This window comes from Garra rufa, chromosome 21 (assembly GCF_049309525.1).
Source record: "Garra rufa chromosome 21, GarRuf1.0, whole genome shotgun sequence".
NCBI classification, from domain to species: Eukaryota; Metazoa; Chordata; class Actinopteri; order Cypriniformes; family Cyprinidae; genus Garra; species Garra rufa.
The window spans coordinates 1,796,675-1,811,674 of NC_133381.1; the positions used below are offsets into that span (position 1 = coordinate 1,796,675).

Below are 15,000 nucleotides of genomic sequence, written 5' to 3' on the forward strand. Positions count from 1 at the left end.
AAAACACGGTAATACAGTGTGTTCATCGGAAACTAGAACGCTCAAGTCGATTATTCACGATGGATTTCGGCAGCAAACTCGAAGAAATGAATTTGACGCGTGATGAAATAAATCGGCTGGTCGAAGCTCTAAAAGACGAGAAGTTCCGCGAGTTACTGAACGAATATGCAGCAGAGATCTCAAACCCCGAGAACAAGAGAAGATACGAGGAGGAAATCACACAGCTGGAGAAGGACAGAGGCACGAACGTGCAGTTTATTCATCCTGAAGCTCATCACGTGCTGAAAACACGCAACGCGCGCGACAAACGCTTCATCAATATCTGCTCCAATCAGCTGATCGATAAACCCTCGCGCGAGACGGCCACAGACCGACACGGAAAACCGGGTCACAACTGGCGTCTGCCGTTTAGTCTGACACCGGGCAAACCGGACAGAGACGCGGCCGGAAACAGCTGTGTGATTTACGACGTCATTTTCCATCCAGACGCGCTTCACGCGGCAGAAAACGACGACAGACTGATGAAACTCATCCACAGCACAGCCATCGGAGCAATAGAAGACTCTTTCCAGGACACGCTGGATAAAAACAACATAAAGCAGCTGAAAATGAAGTATAAGGGTGTTCCACAGGCGGCTGTGATCCGCAGACCGATTCCTGGACACCAGCAGCAGCAGAGCTCCAGTGAAGACCTGCTGTCATTCCCAGATCCAGACCAGAACCACACAGAACCAGAACCAGAACTCAAAGCCTCCTGTGCCGCTACTCCTGAAGACTCCAGATCTTCGTCGTCCGATCGGCCCACAAAACCACATTACAGCGTGAAGTACCGATCAGTCGTCGATCTGCAGGATTACAGGTGCTCGAGGGATTCGGGGCCCGGGGCCCGACCCAGAGAGATCGTCATCACCGTGGATCTACCGCTGCTGAGATCCGCTCTGGACACCGAGGTCAGCGTGAAGGAGCGACGGTTCGTCCTGGAGTCCCAGAAACCAGCCTATAAACTGGATCTTCTGCTCTCGTATCCTGTGGAGGAAGATAAAGGAGATGCCAAGTTCAACAAAACTAAGAAACAGCTGACAGTCACTCTTCCTGTTCGCCCGGCGAGAAGCGCAGAACTACACCAGATCGGATGTGATGAGATGAAGAGCAACCATGAGGAGGATGATGAAGCAGATCAAAGGTCTCACACGCCAAAACAGGAAGTTCCTGAGACGGAATCGAACGGCAGCGTTTTAACATGCAATACAGATGAATTACAGCCTGAGCCAGACACGGGTTTTCCTTTAGCATCTGAACCTCAGTTCATCGATTTAACGACGGAACCCCAGACACTCGCAGAACCAGCAGTGAACCGAACAGAAGCGCAGGAGCCGGATCATTTACGGCAAATCTGCTCTGTAGAAAGGGACAAAGATGGAATTAACATCAATCGACCAGACTCTTCATCAAATACAGTACATGCTTTTATAGAAAACATTATTTTGTGTTCATAAAATATCAATGTATTAAATTCACTAGATTATCAGTGTGAATCATTTTTTGTATCTAGTAATGCAGCAGATGTGATATCAAGTAGTAATGAGTGATGCTAATGTTAAATTGTTACTCTTTTTCTGTAGAAGTTTTCCAGCGAGTCTGAAATCCTAACCCCTGTGATGACAAACAGTCAGGATGAAGACGGCCATGAAGTAAGCGACACACCGGAGACAGAAAACACGCAGGCGCTGGAGTCGAACGCAGCGAGTGACGCTACTGCATTATTTCCACAGCAGCCGCTGATGACAGATAATAACACACGGATAAACCAGCAACTGAATCACAGGGAGGATCAGAGCTCTTCTCAGGACACCGCAAGGCCCAAGACGAGCTGTTCTTTAGAAGACCGTGAGAGCAACACGACAGAGCGATTCGTGGAGGAGACTGGCGTCCGATCGGCTGCTGCAGGTGTTCATTTGAGAGAGATCGCCTCCGACGGCAGAGACGTCTTCACCTGCGATCACAAGACCTCAGCTGCCTTCCGTTTCCAGAACTCTCTCTGGTCTGATTTGGACTAAATTTGGATTAAACTACAAATTTCTCTACGCTAACTGACAGTGTGATATCATGTTATTAGGGTTTTACATTCTTGAATGTATTTTAAGTTTTAGCTCAGAGACACAAGTTTCAGAGTAAAATAGAAGTCTTTATTCAGTTCAACTTGAAGTACGGACTGACCTTTTGGGGAAAAATGAAATAAAGCTTGATTTAAATTAAACAACCAAAAATTGTTTTAATGACTTTTATTTATTTCTCAAAACACGTCGTGACGCTGGAGTTTAAAGGTCTTTTGCACAAAACCGTCCTACAAAAAAACCCTTAAACATTGTGCTAAAAGAGAAAAACACAGAAAACACAAAAAGCAGCGTTCGTCCAGAAGTGGTGGTCATCTGAGGTCACGCTGCACGCAGCCGTCCATGAACTCGCAGTAACACATGAGCGAGCAGAAGTGCTTCTGCACCGGAGCTTCTGTGCCGCCCATGTTGTCCACCAACACCACGGTGTGAGACACGAGGTGCAGGTTCATGCCGACTGCCGTCCGGATGTAGGAGTTGACGCACGACCGTCCGCAGTCGCACGCTTTAGAGGAGTCCAGCTCGTGACACAGGTGGAAGGGGACGACGTGAGGGCCGTGCGGGATCCTGCCACAGAGAACACAAGACAAGAACGATGGTTAGCAACAGCGCGTCACATCGGCGGACCGGAAACTGAGACGGGCCTCACCTGAGGTCCACCACGGCGCGCGACGCCAGCTCCTGGAGCGTCAGCGGGAACGTGAGGTGAATGGTGTGGTCCAGAGCGTTGGCTTGAGTAAACGGGTTACCGAACAGGTCCAAGTTCTCCAGGCACAGCTTTCTGAAGCTGGCAGGAAGTACGGCCAGCTGGTTGTGAGCGGCGGACAGAAACCGCAGCTTTGAGAGGCGCCCGACGTGAAAAGGGAGCCGCACGAGTTTGTTATCGTCCAGTTTGAGGTTCACCAGTTGCCGCAGCTGGCAGAAGCGAGCGGGCAGGACCTTCAGCCGGTTCTGACTCAGGTCCAGATGCTGAAGAGACGTCTGCAGAGTGGAGGAGCACAGGGCGTCGCCGAAGCTCTCCAGGTGGTTGTTGTGAAGGATCAACTCGGCGAGGCAGCTCAGGTCTCCCACGGTGGAGGGCAGCTTCTTGATGTGGTTGTTGCTGAGGTCGAGGCGGCGCAGCGCTCTGAGAGACAGCATACGAGTGTCCACGCGAGACAGCCGACAGTAGGACACCTGCAGCTGCTCCAGAGAGTGAGGGAAGCTGGACGTGAGCGGATAGTCCTTCTTGGACAAAACGCTGAGCTTCTTCTTGGGTTTCTCCACGTCGCGGGCGCGGACCGGGCCCAGGGCCGACAGGGGGACGGAGTCCGTGTCGCTTCCTCTGTGTGCCAGTCGGGCGGCGGACAGGAAGTTCTTCAAGCTGCTGATGTCGGCCTGTACGAAACACAAACACAAATCAAACCGTTCGGCTTTTTAATAGCATCCACATTCTATTTATGCAAAACCAGGTCTGAGCAGGAACTAGAGCGACGCCTGCGGATATTCCCCCGACATCTGAGAATCAGGTCACATCACTGCAAATCACAGTCGACCAGCGCATACAGAGTTAAAACTTTATATGATCACCTATCTGTTCAAGTGAAAACTGAATAAACAGCTCAAGTAAAGCAGGATTGGGAACACAAGACTTCAGCAAAAGACTGGCAGAGATACTGGCTCTAGTAATTAAAGAAATGTAAAACTGTCAAAAGGGTTTTTATCAATGACAGATTCTCACAAAATGCTGATCAAAATCTAAATAAAAGAGTTATCAACTGTTATTTATCAACTGCCATGATGCCTAACACCAGTTTATTGGCTTCAAGACTACAAAAACAACTGCACTTTGGATTAAATATGATGCAGAAGCATTTTTTAAACACTTTGGTGTCATTGACAGCACAATTTTCTCCAGTAGAAATGAAAGCAGATCTTTACTTTGCTCAGACAGATGTCGATTGCTGGCTCCTTCAGCCGAACCGTGGCTTTGCCCTCTTCCACAAACCACGTGAAGAACTTCTCAATATTCTCCTTGAGCTGCAGAGAAAACAAACACAGACTCAAGAGCTGGTCGACACGATCTGCACAGAGATGATGTTTGTGAAAAAGAAAGCCTGCCTTGTATTTGGAGCCGCTGCGGTCTTTGTTGGTGCAGATGAGCAGATAGAGGCTGCTGCGGTCCACATGTTTCCCGATGGACAGAACCGCGCGACTGGACCTGCCTTTATTCTTCAGCCCGAATGACGGTAACATCCGATTAACAACCTCCACATCACACTGCAGCTTCATCCTGAACCAACACACGACCTGCAGGAGAAACAGCAGCATCAGAACACACCGAGATCGCAGTCAGGGTTAGTTCTTCTCTAACGATCATAATGTGTTGAATGTTCTGCTTAAAAAACGATTGATTTCTCCATTAAACATTAAACGAGTCCAAGTACTGTGTGTCAGTACTGGGTTGCCATCTGGTTATGGGGACTAACTAGTTAGTATAAGTCGCCAATGCTTGGTAAATAAGCTCTGAATGGAAAATATTAAACGAACCTGAAGTTCTGAGGCGCTCGCGCTTCTCTCTTCTTCCGTTTAAATCGATTAATTAGCAAACCAGCAGATCCATAGTAAGACCAAATAAGTCCAAACTCACGCCGACTGAGTAAAAAACCCCATCTGGACGTACAACACGGTAAAATCGTGTTTAAAACGGCACACTTGAATGTTGTTTCACGTTCGGGCTGTTGCGTAACGCGCGCTTCTATGCGTCGCACATGCGCAGTGAACGCTTACTGGCTGACCTCACTAATATGGCGGCATCATTTTACCAGAAGACATTTCCGGTGAGGCCTTTCTGCATTAAATAGTTTTAATTCGTGTGAGCGACGTTGCTCACGACAAGCTACTGTCCATGACTCATTCGTTAAAACCACAGAGGCAACAGCATTACTAGTTTTCATTCGTGTGAGTAGTTTTGTGTCATTATTCTGTAGGTGAGCGCGCATCAGCTGCTCTGTCAAAACAACACGATCGTGACTGATTACTGAAGATACTTCACTCGATTTGATCAAAAGTACTGACCATTGATTCATTAAAAGAGTTATTCAATATGTGCTGAAGATGCATACGCTGACCATATGAAGATCCCTAGAGGAGTTAGATTATAAACACTCGGAATATGTTTTTGTCTATTATGGGATTGTTACAAGTGGGATTGTGTGTGTGTGTGTGTGTGTGTGTGTGTGTGTGTGTGTGTGTGTGTGTCTGTGTGTGTGATGACATCTGTAAAGCAACCTGCAGATGGATGATAGATGTTTCTTCAGTAACATGTGCATCTCATTCTAGTGACTGACATGGACGAAGATCTTGTTCCAAACATGGAAGATGAGGATGATGAAGATGACTTTGAATGGGCTGCAGGACAGGAGGAGGATGATGGAGAGTTTGATTGGCTGGAGGAGGAGCAGGAAGAGGCGTTTGTGGTCAGTGAACGTCCGGCGGAGCGCAGCGGCCACATCGCGGTCACCGACGGCAGCTCTATGTTCGTTTGGGGAGGATATAAGGTACGCATTTATTCCTACATAAGGTCCAAATCAACCTGCTCTTCACTCTTTCACATCTAACTAAAGACACTGTCTTGAAAGCTAATATTATCACTGTCATTTTATCAGAATGCTGATACCGAAGCTGCTGAATTTACTGACTTGTATTTGCCGAAGAACGAAATCTGGATATACAACATGGAGACGGGAAGATGGTAAAGCACTCTTCTGTCACACGAGCCGCACCGGATCTGAACGCCGCTAACTAATATTTATTTACAGGAGAATGAAGCGCTCGGAGGGAGACGTGCCGAACTCGATGTCGGGCAGCTGCGGCACCTGTGTGGACGGCGTTCTCTATCTGTTCGGTGGCCATCAAGCCAGAGGAAACACAAATTTGGTGAGTCTTTCTCCTGAAGGGAAGGATGTGACGTGTGGCCTAGTATGGTGACCCATACTCAGAATCCTGCTCTGAGTATGGCTTAACCCTGACCCTGACTTAAACCCATCCAAGTGCACAGACACACACACACACAGACACACACACACAGACACACACACACACACACACACACACACACACACACACACACCTGGAGCAGTGGACAGTCATATCGCTGAGGTGGGTTAGGTGCCTTGATCAAGAGTCTCATCTCACATCAGTCGTGATGTTGAGGATGGAGAGAGATCAGCTGATCATTCATTCCTCCACCGACAAACCTTGCCAGATCTGAGACTCGAACCCGCAACCTTCAGGTTACAAGTCCGACTCTCTAACCGTTAGGCCACAACTAAAGGGAGATACTAGAGGCAGCTGTGAGCTTCAGAAAGCCACAAATGGTGTTTTTTTTTCTTTTCTGTGTCTGGCAGGTTTACCGTCTGCCGCTGAGAGCTTCTGTGCTCCGCTGGGAGAAGATGAGCGATCTGACGGGTCTGGCGCCGACCTGCAAAGATAAACTGGGCTGCTGGGTTTACAGAAACCAGTACGTGTTCCTGGAGCGGCTCTGCGGAGCAGCTGAAACCGCTCTAACCGTGAGATGATCTTATTAGCCAGATGCCGTGATTTCTTCCAGCTGTTTGTGGTCTGTTTCCGCAGGCTGGCGTATTTCGGTGGCTACGGCTACATAGCGCAGCCCGGTCACAGAGGAACATTTGAACTGGATGAAAACTCATTCATGGTGAGTCTATCTTCATTAGCGGCCGTCAAACACCACACGACGGTAGATGAGAATCTGATGTGATGTTTTTCAGGGTAACCACGTGGGACGAGGCTGGAACAATCACATACACGTTCTGGATCTGGAGACGTCAGCGTGGAGCCAACCGATCACAAAGGTGCTAAACCTGTAATTCAGGTAGGATGGTGCTGATCTCACGCGATCCGGTTCAAACGCTGTGTGTGTCCGTACAGGGAGACGCTCCTTCGCCACGAGCCGCTCACGCCTGCGCCACCGTCGGAAACAGAGGTTACGTCTTCGGAGGACGATACATGGTGCGTGTGAGATCCAGGAGCACTAAATGACTCGCCATATACCCATCTGTCCATTATTACGGTAAAGTCATCTGTCTCCTAGCATGATTTGCCTTCAAAAGCTGCATGTTTTGCAGGATCGCCGGCTGAATGACCTCTACTGCATCAGTCTGGACACGTGGGAATGGAGTGAGATGTAGGTTCAGATGAACCCTGACTAATGAAGCATTTCTCTGTGGGATGTTCTGGATCCTCAGTGCGACGGTCGTCTAAAGCTTGTGTCTGTTTCAGGTGTGTTCCTCAGCACGGTCCGGCGGGTCGCTCGTGGCACTCCTTCACCCCGGTGTCGGCGGATCACATCTTTCTGTTCGGCGGCTTCACTACCAACAGAGAAACACTGAGTGAGTGCCGCAGACCAGACGCATCTCCACCTTCAACTGAAAACACACAGGGCTTCATTAAAGTGTCTGTTTTGCAGGCGACGGCTGGCTGTACTGCGTCAGTAAGAACGAGTGGAAAGCGTTTAAACACGAGCTCACGGATCGGCCCAGGTGCGTCTGACATTCGTCTCGTTCACGTCCGCGTTTGCCGTCTGCTGCTGAGGCTGATGTTTGCTTGTTTTCTGCAGACTGTGGCACACGGCGTGTTTCGGTCCAGACGGAGAAGTGTTCGTGTTTGGAGGATGCGCCAATAATCTTCTCTCTCATCAACAGGCCGTGAGCAAAACATCAGTATCTAGTCTCTTATAATGCTACTAATGCATATTTTACTGCAGAGCTCCAGAGCTAGTGAGTAGAAAACAAATGCTCTGTAGTTCAGAATAAATGTTGTAGTTTTGTCACAGGAGAAGACCAATTCAATGTAGGACCAAAATACAGATTTTAAACCATCACCTGAAATCCTGCATTTGTGTGTCAGGATGTTTTCTCAATATAACTGCTGTATTTAGTCAAACGTCCGTCTGAATCCACTGAGCTACGGTTGTTTCTTCACAGGCTCACAGCAATGAACTACTGGTCTTCACCGTTCAGCCCAAATCGCTGGTCAGGTGAGTGATTTCACCAAAGCGTCACACTTACCGTCTTCAATGGCGTCTGAAGTTTGATCGTGTGTCGTGTGGATGTCCAGGTTGTGTTTAGACGCGGCCGTCCTGCACCGGAAGGGACTGGAGCACATGTGGGACGTCCTGCCCAAAGCCCTGCTCCATCGGCTCCAACAGAGAACCACGGGAGACTCCTAGAAGACGATCACGCACACCTGCGCGAGAGGACGAGAGGATCCGTGTGGAAAAACGAGAGACTTTTATGACGGGTCGGTGTCGTATCTAAACGGATCGGGAAAGTCGGTGTCGTTTAAGAGTGTAGCAGAAACATGAGTTATTCCACTGGACGAAACAGAAACGATGCCTCATTTGATTTCAGCAGTTTCAGCTATGTTTATTAATACCACATCTGCATTGAAAACATCAAACACTGGTCAGTGGTCTTTTGTCGCCACGTTGTTACAATTTCTACGAATTTTCTAATTGTAACCAAACAATCAGCACTTCCTGCACAAAAACAGTAGTATGAACTGAAATATCTGGCTGTCAGCTCAGTTTTTCAAAGCCCACTTAATAAATGTACAGAATCTCTTCAAGATTATCTAGCAAACATTGAGAAATTCTCATGATCCGTCACAACTCTAATCCTGATCTTTTGATGCAGATTTGTACAAAAAGGCAAAATTTTGTATTGTTTCATTTCAAACTTCTTTTTTTTGTTTGTTTTTGTTTTTCCAACATGGAAAATAAATGGTGGAACATTCATATTTATATTTCTATTTATTATTAAATGTAATGAGTTGATGAGGGACAATTATTTGCTTGCAAAAACCTTAAACTGTTCTCTGTTTTAAAATAGAACATAATTATTCAGTCTTCCGTAAGGCAATTAAAAGTATTCTGGGACGTGATCGTTGTCTCTCGGCAGAAATCATCCAGGATCCAGAGCTTCACTTCTTCTTTGCCGCTAACAGGTTTGGTGCGGAGACCTTGACTTTACCAGGCATGTTCCTGGACAGATCCGTGTCCTGTAAAACAGCAGCGTTAGGTCACCTGACCTGTTCAGTTCAACAATCAGATTTGTGAAACGTCGGCTTCAAATACCTTTACGCTCCTGAATAAATCCTTCTCTCGAGCGCTGGTGTCTTTTCCACGAGTGAAGCTCATGACGGCGGTTCGGGCGGCTGCGGACACAGATCACGCTGAGTACATGTACACACAGATTTATAGCACTGAAGTTCTGCTTTAAGATGATCTTTACCTTTCCCCTTTTTCTGAGCGCCTGGAGTTAATTTCACTTTGTACCTGGAGTCAGGAAAACAGGTGGTTGATATTAAATGAGATGATTCTGCTCTGATAGGAGTTGTTCTTGTGCTGTGATTTGTTCACAATCAATCTTTTAATTACAAAACATACTTGTAATTGGAGAGCGCCATGTAAGGCGCACAAACCGGAACCGCGAACATCAACACGTCGTCCGGATGAGGCAGACCGGTCAACGAGTCCAGAATGTTTTCAGCATCCTGGAACAAAATTAAATAAAACCAATAAATACTTGATGTTCATAACATTACAACAGTAAAAGAGCAATGAGCTACGCCACACCACAACTAGACCGAATACAAATATTCATAAATAAAGCTCAAGTCATTGATCGTTTCACACTGATGCTCTTCTGTTGAATCCAAACACAGCTGTTCAAACGACTGAACGCTTTCAGAAGAAGACGCGCTCGGTTTTAAATTCTGCTTCCTGTTGTTGCTTCGCTCACCTCAGCGGCAGGATTGTCCACATCCTCCGTCTCCTGCAACACACAATCACAACTCCATCACTCTTTATTCAGATGGCTCTAATATTTAATCTGTCAGATATTAGACGAATCAGTGCTGTGACCTTGATGTCTTGATCTCCTGCAGGATCTTCAGCATCTTCTTTCTTCTGGACGGTGTTTTCCACTTTAGGTTTCACGGCTCCTTTCTGAGGAGGCTGAGGTTTCTTTACCGCTTCTTCTTTTATTTTTCCTTTCTTGCCCTTCTTTGCTTTTTCCTCTTTACTGGACCCTGCGGACTGTTTTCATGACAGTGTTAATGAGAGACACTGCGTTTCTTTCTGTGTCTACAGCTGCTGGTCTCATAAACTCATCTTATTTGAGAAATGTTCATCTTCTGGATCTTTGACTGTGATACTGACCCCCAATAACTTCATCATCATCTCTCTGTCCTCTTCATCCTGATCTTTGTATTTGTCCTTCATCTTCTTCAGTTTGTTCTGGAAAAAGCAGTCAAAGCATCAGCACGTGACATCAATAACCCTAACCGTATTCATTTGTCGAATTACCTTCTGTCCTCTCTTCAGCGGCGGATTGGCCGCTCCGTTCTTGACCGTCTGCGTCCCGCTCTGAGTTTCCGGCGGTTTAGAGTCAGATTCCTCCGGATCATCCGTGTTCTCCTGTTTTGGCTTCTTCTTCATGTCCCTGATGACAACGATAGACGATTAACTAGTTCTGCTGCTCTAACTGATGTCTATGCTCGAGATTAAAAACGCAATATTCAGTAATATTATTGATTTGATTTCACTATTAGACTGGAATAAAAACTGGGCGGATCTCAATAATGACTCTATTCTCTTCTGTAGAGGTGCTGAACAGCTGAAATGAGTTTGATTCATAATGAATGAATGAATTGACACAGTTATTGAACTCAAACAACATTATCTCGAAACTATCGTATAAAGCGCTACAGAAATAAATGCGAGTGTCTGGCGTTTCTAGAGTCTCACCTGCGCTGTTTGGCCGTCAGGTGCTTCTTGCCTTGAGACTCTTTGTTCTCCTGCAGGACAGACGCAGCTGTTAACCACCGTTTAACTCGAAGCCGGACGGGGTCGTGTTTGTAACTCACCTGACGTGAATCGTCCTGTTTGAAAGCGTCGCTCTGAAGAATCCTGTGGAAAAAGACACAAAAGAGCCAACGCTTTCACAAACGTCCGTCACACGGCAGTTAAAGACGAGGAATGTCTGGACGTGGGTCACCTGTTGGGCTGCAGGTGTGACAGCGAGATGCTGGTGTCTGGAAAGCTGATCTCGTCCTCGTCTGGTTCGTCCGCCGCGTTCTCTTCTTCTTCTTCTTCGGCCTGCTGTCGGTCCGTGGCGTCGCACGTTTGCTCGTCGTCTTCTGCTTCGTCCTCGTCTCTGATGTTTTCGCGTGTCGTCGTCTCGTCTGGCGTCCCGCAGGACTCCTGCCGCTCCTCACCCTCGTTCCCGCTGTCCTCGCCTGAGACACAATCAAACACACAGACACACGGTTTGATCATCAGACAGAAGGCTGGAGAATGAGACGATTGATGATGTTGGTGAACGAATGCTGACACCTAAGAGCTCTTCTCCTTCCTCCAGGAGATCCGCAGCGCTGCCGGTCACGTCCTCCTCTTCCTCCTCCAGCGTCTTCATCTTCCTCTCTCCACGGTGTCTGAAAACGCTCTGGTCGTCGACCTACGATAACAGACGCAAAGAGACCGGAAAACCGACAATAACCGTACAGATCTTTAACTCTTTCCCTGCCATTGACAGAATGTTCTTCACTGTTGTAAGGTAGAGGCGCTATTGCACATCATCTGAAAGAATCTCTAGATGGACACACGGTGAAGCAGCAGAAACAAGAGATCGCGTCTGTGAGCAGATGCATATGTAAAATAACGCAAACATTTCACAGCATATAAAGCAAAACTGCCTCATGTTACCAAATTAAATTTGTGTGAAAATAACAGAAAATGCTGGCGGTGGCTGGCAACTTTTTTAAGAAACACTGGCGAGGAAAGAGTTAACCACTGATGCCATTATGATGTCTTTACCTTGAACAGAAATCCAAAGCCCATGATCAGATATGAAGGGGGCAAAAAGTTCTTCTTCCCTGTGGAAAAGTAAAACAAAACATGAATCATTTCATTTTCTAAACAAAACTTGAAACAACTTTTCTGTTAGAAGTGGGTTCCAGACCCAGATAAGAACTCTTCATGTTATTGTCGTTGTCTACCTGGTGATATAATATACTGGAGATCCATTTATTGACACAGAATCAGTAAACGCTGCACATTAATGTTCACCTCTGATCATGAAGCTTCCTGTGGTCAGATACTCTCCCGTGGGTGCGGTTTTGGACACCTGCAGGACAGAAGCACATGAGCGTCTGAACTCAAGGACACCTGTCTCCGTGTGTGCCGCCGCTCACCTGATGATGATGAACCCACCACGCGCTGGTGACCACTTTAGCGTCCCACGCCGCGCTGTAGCACACGGCCATCGTACCGGCCTCGGTTAGCGTCCGGGGAGGAACGGCCTCGCCTGAGACGGAGAAACACGCTCAGAAGCGTCAAAGACACGTGGGTCACTCTGAGTTTCACACATGAGCAGCGCAAACGGTTCGATTCCCAGTGAATGCAGGAACTGATTTAATTCAATGCATTTGAAAATCACATTGAACAAAAGCCTCTGCCAAACGTATCAATGTAATGAGTGTTCAGCCACCTGATCTTTCTAATAACTACATTGATTTCTATAAACTACGCCTATGAATCCAGTATTTGAACAAATGTGTTTTAGTTGAGGACTACATTTGACAAACATCAGATCAGTGTTCATCATTTGAAATGATAATGCCACATGGGTTTCTCACCGGACGGGTTCTTGATCACGCAGCTGGTGGCCCCGTGCAGATCGGCGTGAACGTAAACGTCCCCTGAGGAAACGCAACATATGGTTCAGAGAAACAGACAAACCCACAGGAAACCGTCTGAGCGGAGGATCTCGGGTCTGACCTGCTCTCAGGTAGCGTTTGACGATCATCTCGTTCTGCTGCTGGTCTCGTCCGGCGATGATCAGATAGTTCTCTGAGCTCACGAACCACAGGAACTTCTCAAACCTGTCCGCAGAAGAGCCGGATTAGAGAAACACACACAACGTTTGCACGTGGAAAGGAAGCTGACGGACAGATGGTTGTTTTGCTTTACCAGTAGACCTTCCTGGCTTTCTGGATGCTGGTCACTGTCTGCACTTCTTTAAGAGTTTGTTTGGTCTTCTTCTCAGCGGATTTAAAGGCCTTGAGTCGAGACAAAAACAAAGCAGACGTTCAACAAACCCCGCAGCCACACTAAACCCGCCGCTGACGTCACACGCTTACCTTCTGTGCCGCTTCCACGGTTTTCTGCTCTTTTTTGGCCGCGTTTCTCTTGCTGTCGTAATACCTGACGAGAGATTCGTATGGAAGTAAACGTGTCATCGGGACACAAGCTTTACACGCTCGCGTTTGATCGCGGCATTCGCACGTAAACTCACTTCTTTGCGTTGGCGTAAGCGGAGAGGTTGAGATCGACGTCCACCAGAACCGGTTTGTCCTTCTCGATTTTTCCTTTCTGTCCTTTATCTTTATTTTTGCCCTTTTTCCCCTTCAGCGCTTCCGATCCCCCTGCGGCGTTTTTGACGTCCGTGACTTCTGCCTCTCCGTCCTCCGATCCGGCGTACGGGTTTCTGAAAGGGAAACGAGGATCCGGTCAAACTAAAACACTATGAAGCGGCATCTGATGAGGTCTAGTCGAAGGTCTCACTTGAGCAGCATGGTGATGTGATTGCTCTGCAGCTTGAGCTCTTTAATGGCACAGGCCACAGGATCACCGGCCGCCTGAGCTTCCTTCACGATCTGACCGATCTCGGCCCAGTCCACCTGATTGGCCAGAGCGCTGCGCACCACCTGAAGAGCTCTGTCCACGATGTGAAGGTTCATCTCCACCAGTTCTCCCTTCAGCCGGTCCACTTCCTACGACACGAAACACAACCAGTTCACACAAATACAATCAGATCTTCTGGAGCAGGGTTAGACACGTTTGGCCCTAGAGAGCCGCTGTCCTGCACAGTTCAGCTCTAACTCTAATCAAACACACCTGAACAAGCTACTCAATGTCTTCAGGGTTATTAAGGCTATAGACAGGTGAGGTTTTTTTCTTCAGGGTTGGAGCCTAACTCTGAAGGACAGCGTCTCTCAAGGACCTTTTCAAGCACTACTTTTTTGATTTTCAATGTCTTCAAACAGAGACCTCACTTATCAAGCTATGTCTTTCAAATTCTAAAAAAGATTAACAGATAAACAAAAATAAAGCACATGCAAAGTAGGCAATGACCTCAACTTAAGAACAAAAAGAAATAAAGCACATAACATTTAAAATGGACTGTTATTCTGGCAGCAACAGCTGTGATACCAATTTAAAAGATGTATTATCTATAATCTTATACACATTAAAAACAAGGGTGTAGGTTTGATTTTGTCATTGGTGGGGACATAAGGACAGATCATCATTACTGCTAGGGTCAGTTCATAGCGTCTCTACTAAATTATACACCCTTGAAATCATAACAAGCGATGTCTGACTTTGGAAACTATAGTTCTCTCCTTAAATATGAAGAGATCAAACAACAGATTCATGAGTTCATCCACATTTCACAAAAAGCTTATGGATATGATTATAATATAAGTCAGACATTGATGTGAGTTGCTGTTTTTGTCTCTTCTGAGGAAGATTCATTTACTTGTTTGTCAACAAACCACACACAGAGACATTTATGTCCATCTGATCTCATTTTGCAAGTGACTTTTTGGTTTTAAAGATGTTTCCTTTGGATTGTTTGTCTACTCAAAGAGATTATAGGAAAATATCAGTTAATCTGTAAAATGTTATATACATAAACAAAAATCTGCCTCTAAACTTATCTTTTCTTAACAGATCGCGAACCATTCCATTCGCAAAAGGATTCGAACCCGCGCCGAATTTCCGATCTAAATCATCCAGATGTGAATCAAACGATTCGATATC

General features: G+C 46.7%; 4 protein-coding genes across 5 annotated transcripts in view; 2 read left to right on the plus strand and 2 right to left on the minus strand.

Moving 5' to 3' along the window:
• dnaaf2 (dynein axonemal assembly factor 2) overlaps positions 1-2,061 on the plus strand; it is a 2,198-nt gene extending 137 nt beyond the window's left edge. The window contains exons 1-2 of the mRNA XM_073827110.1: positions 1-1,457; positions 1,623-2,061. The exon at positions 1-1,457 is cut by the window's left edge and continues 137 nt beyond it. Of these exons, the coding sequence (XP_073683211.1) occupies positions 60-1,457; positions 1,623-2,057 (1,833 nt within the window). The 5' untranslated portion in view covers positions 1-59 and the 3' untranslated portion in view covers positions 2,058-2,061. The remainder of the gene's footprint in view (positions 1,458-1,622) is intronic.
• Positions 2,062-2,272: 211 nt separating this feature from the next.
• lrr1 (leucine rich repeat protein 1) lies at positions 2,273-4,834 on the minus strand. Its single transcript, XM_073827115.1, has 5 exons — positions 4,644-4,834; positions 4,215-4,403; positions 4,035-4,133; positions 2,764-3,491; positions 2,273-2,681 (listed from the first exon to the last, which is right to left on the minus strand). Exons 2-5 carry the CDS (start codon positions 4,383-4,385, stop codon positions 2,426-2,428), a joined length of 1,254 nt encoding a protein of 417 aa, XP_073683216.1. The 5' UTR covers positions 4,386-4,403; positions 4,644-4,834; the 3' UTR covers positions 2,273-2,425.
• Positions 4,835-4,884: 50 nt separating this feature from the next.
• klhdc2 (kelch domain containing 2) lies at positions 4,885-8,912 on the plus strand. 2 transcript variants are annotated; one of them, XM_073827114.1, is made up of 14 exons: positions 4,885-4,933; positions 5,436-5,653; positions 5,762-5,847; positions 5,915-6,032; positions 6,503-6,615; positions 6,729-6,810; positions 6,884-6,967; positions 7,044-7,124; positions 7,241-7,299; positions 7,395-7,504; positions 7,582-7,654; positions 7,732-7,819; positions 8,099-8,151; positions 8,232-8,912. In XM_073827114.1, exons 2-14 carry the CDS (start codon positions 5,444-5,446, stop codon positions 8,341-8,343), a joined length of 1,269 nt encoding a protein of 422 aa, XP_073683215.1. In that variant the 5' UTR covers positions 4,885-4,933; positions 5,436-5,443; the 3' UTR covers positions 8,344-8,912. The 2 variants fall into 2 exon arrangements, with proteins under 2 accessions (XP_073683215.1, XP_073683214.1); XM_073827113.1 differs by having other exon boundaries at positions 4,918-5,054.
• The window catches only part of LOC141295834 (ribosome quality control complex subunit NEMF), a 13,478-nt gene continuing 7,384 nt past the window's right edge, over positions 8,907-15,000 (minus strand). The window contains exons 12-32 of the mRNA XM_073827109.1: positions 13,741-13,949; positions 13,472-13,663; positions 13,317-13,380; positions 13,147-13,235; positions 12,955-13,058; positions 12,813-12,875; positions 12,369-12,481; positions 12,244-12,301; positions 11,992-12,050; positions 11,512-11,632; positions 11,174-11,414; positions 11,043-11,085; positions 10,924-10,973; positions 10,483-10,618; positions 10,336-10,413; positions 10,039-10,212; positions 9,917-9,949; positions 9,562-9,668; positions 9,407-9,450; positions 9,250-9,329; positions 8,907-9,173 (exon numbers count right to left, since the gene is read on the minus strand). Of these exons, the coding sequence (XP_073683210.1) occupies positions 9,096-9,173; positions 9,250-9,329; positions 9,407-9,450; positions 9,562-9,668; positions 9,917-9,949; positions 10,039-10,212; positions 10,336-10,413; positions 10,483-10,618; positions 10,924-10,973; positions 11,043-11,085; positions 11,174-11,414; positions 11,512-11,632; positions 11,992-12,050; positions 12,244-12,301; positions 12,369-12,481; positions 12,813-12,875; positions 12,955-13,058; positions 13,147-13,235; positions 13,317-13,380; positions 13,472-13,663; positions 13,741-13,949 (2,136 nt within the window). The 3' untranslated portion in view covers positions 8,907-9,095. The remainder of the gene's footprint in view (positions 9,174-9,249; positions 9,330-9,406; positions 9,451-9,561; positions 9,669-9,916; positions 9,950-10,038; positions 10,213-10,335; positions 10,414-10,482; positions 10,619-10,923; positions 10,974-11,042; positions 11,086-11,173; positions 11,415-11,511; positions 11,633-11,991; positions 12,051-12,243; positions 12,302-12,368; positions 12,482-12,812; positions 12,876-12,954; positions 13,059-13,146; positions 13,236-13,316; positions 13,381-13,471; positions 13,664-13,740; positions 13,950-15,000) is intronic.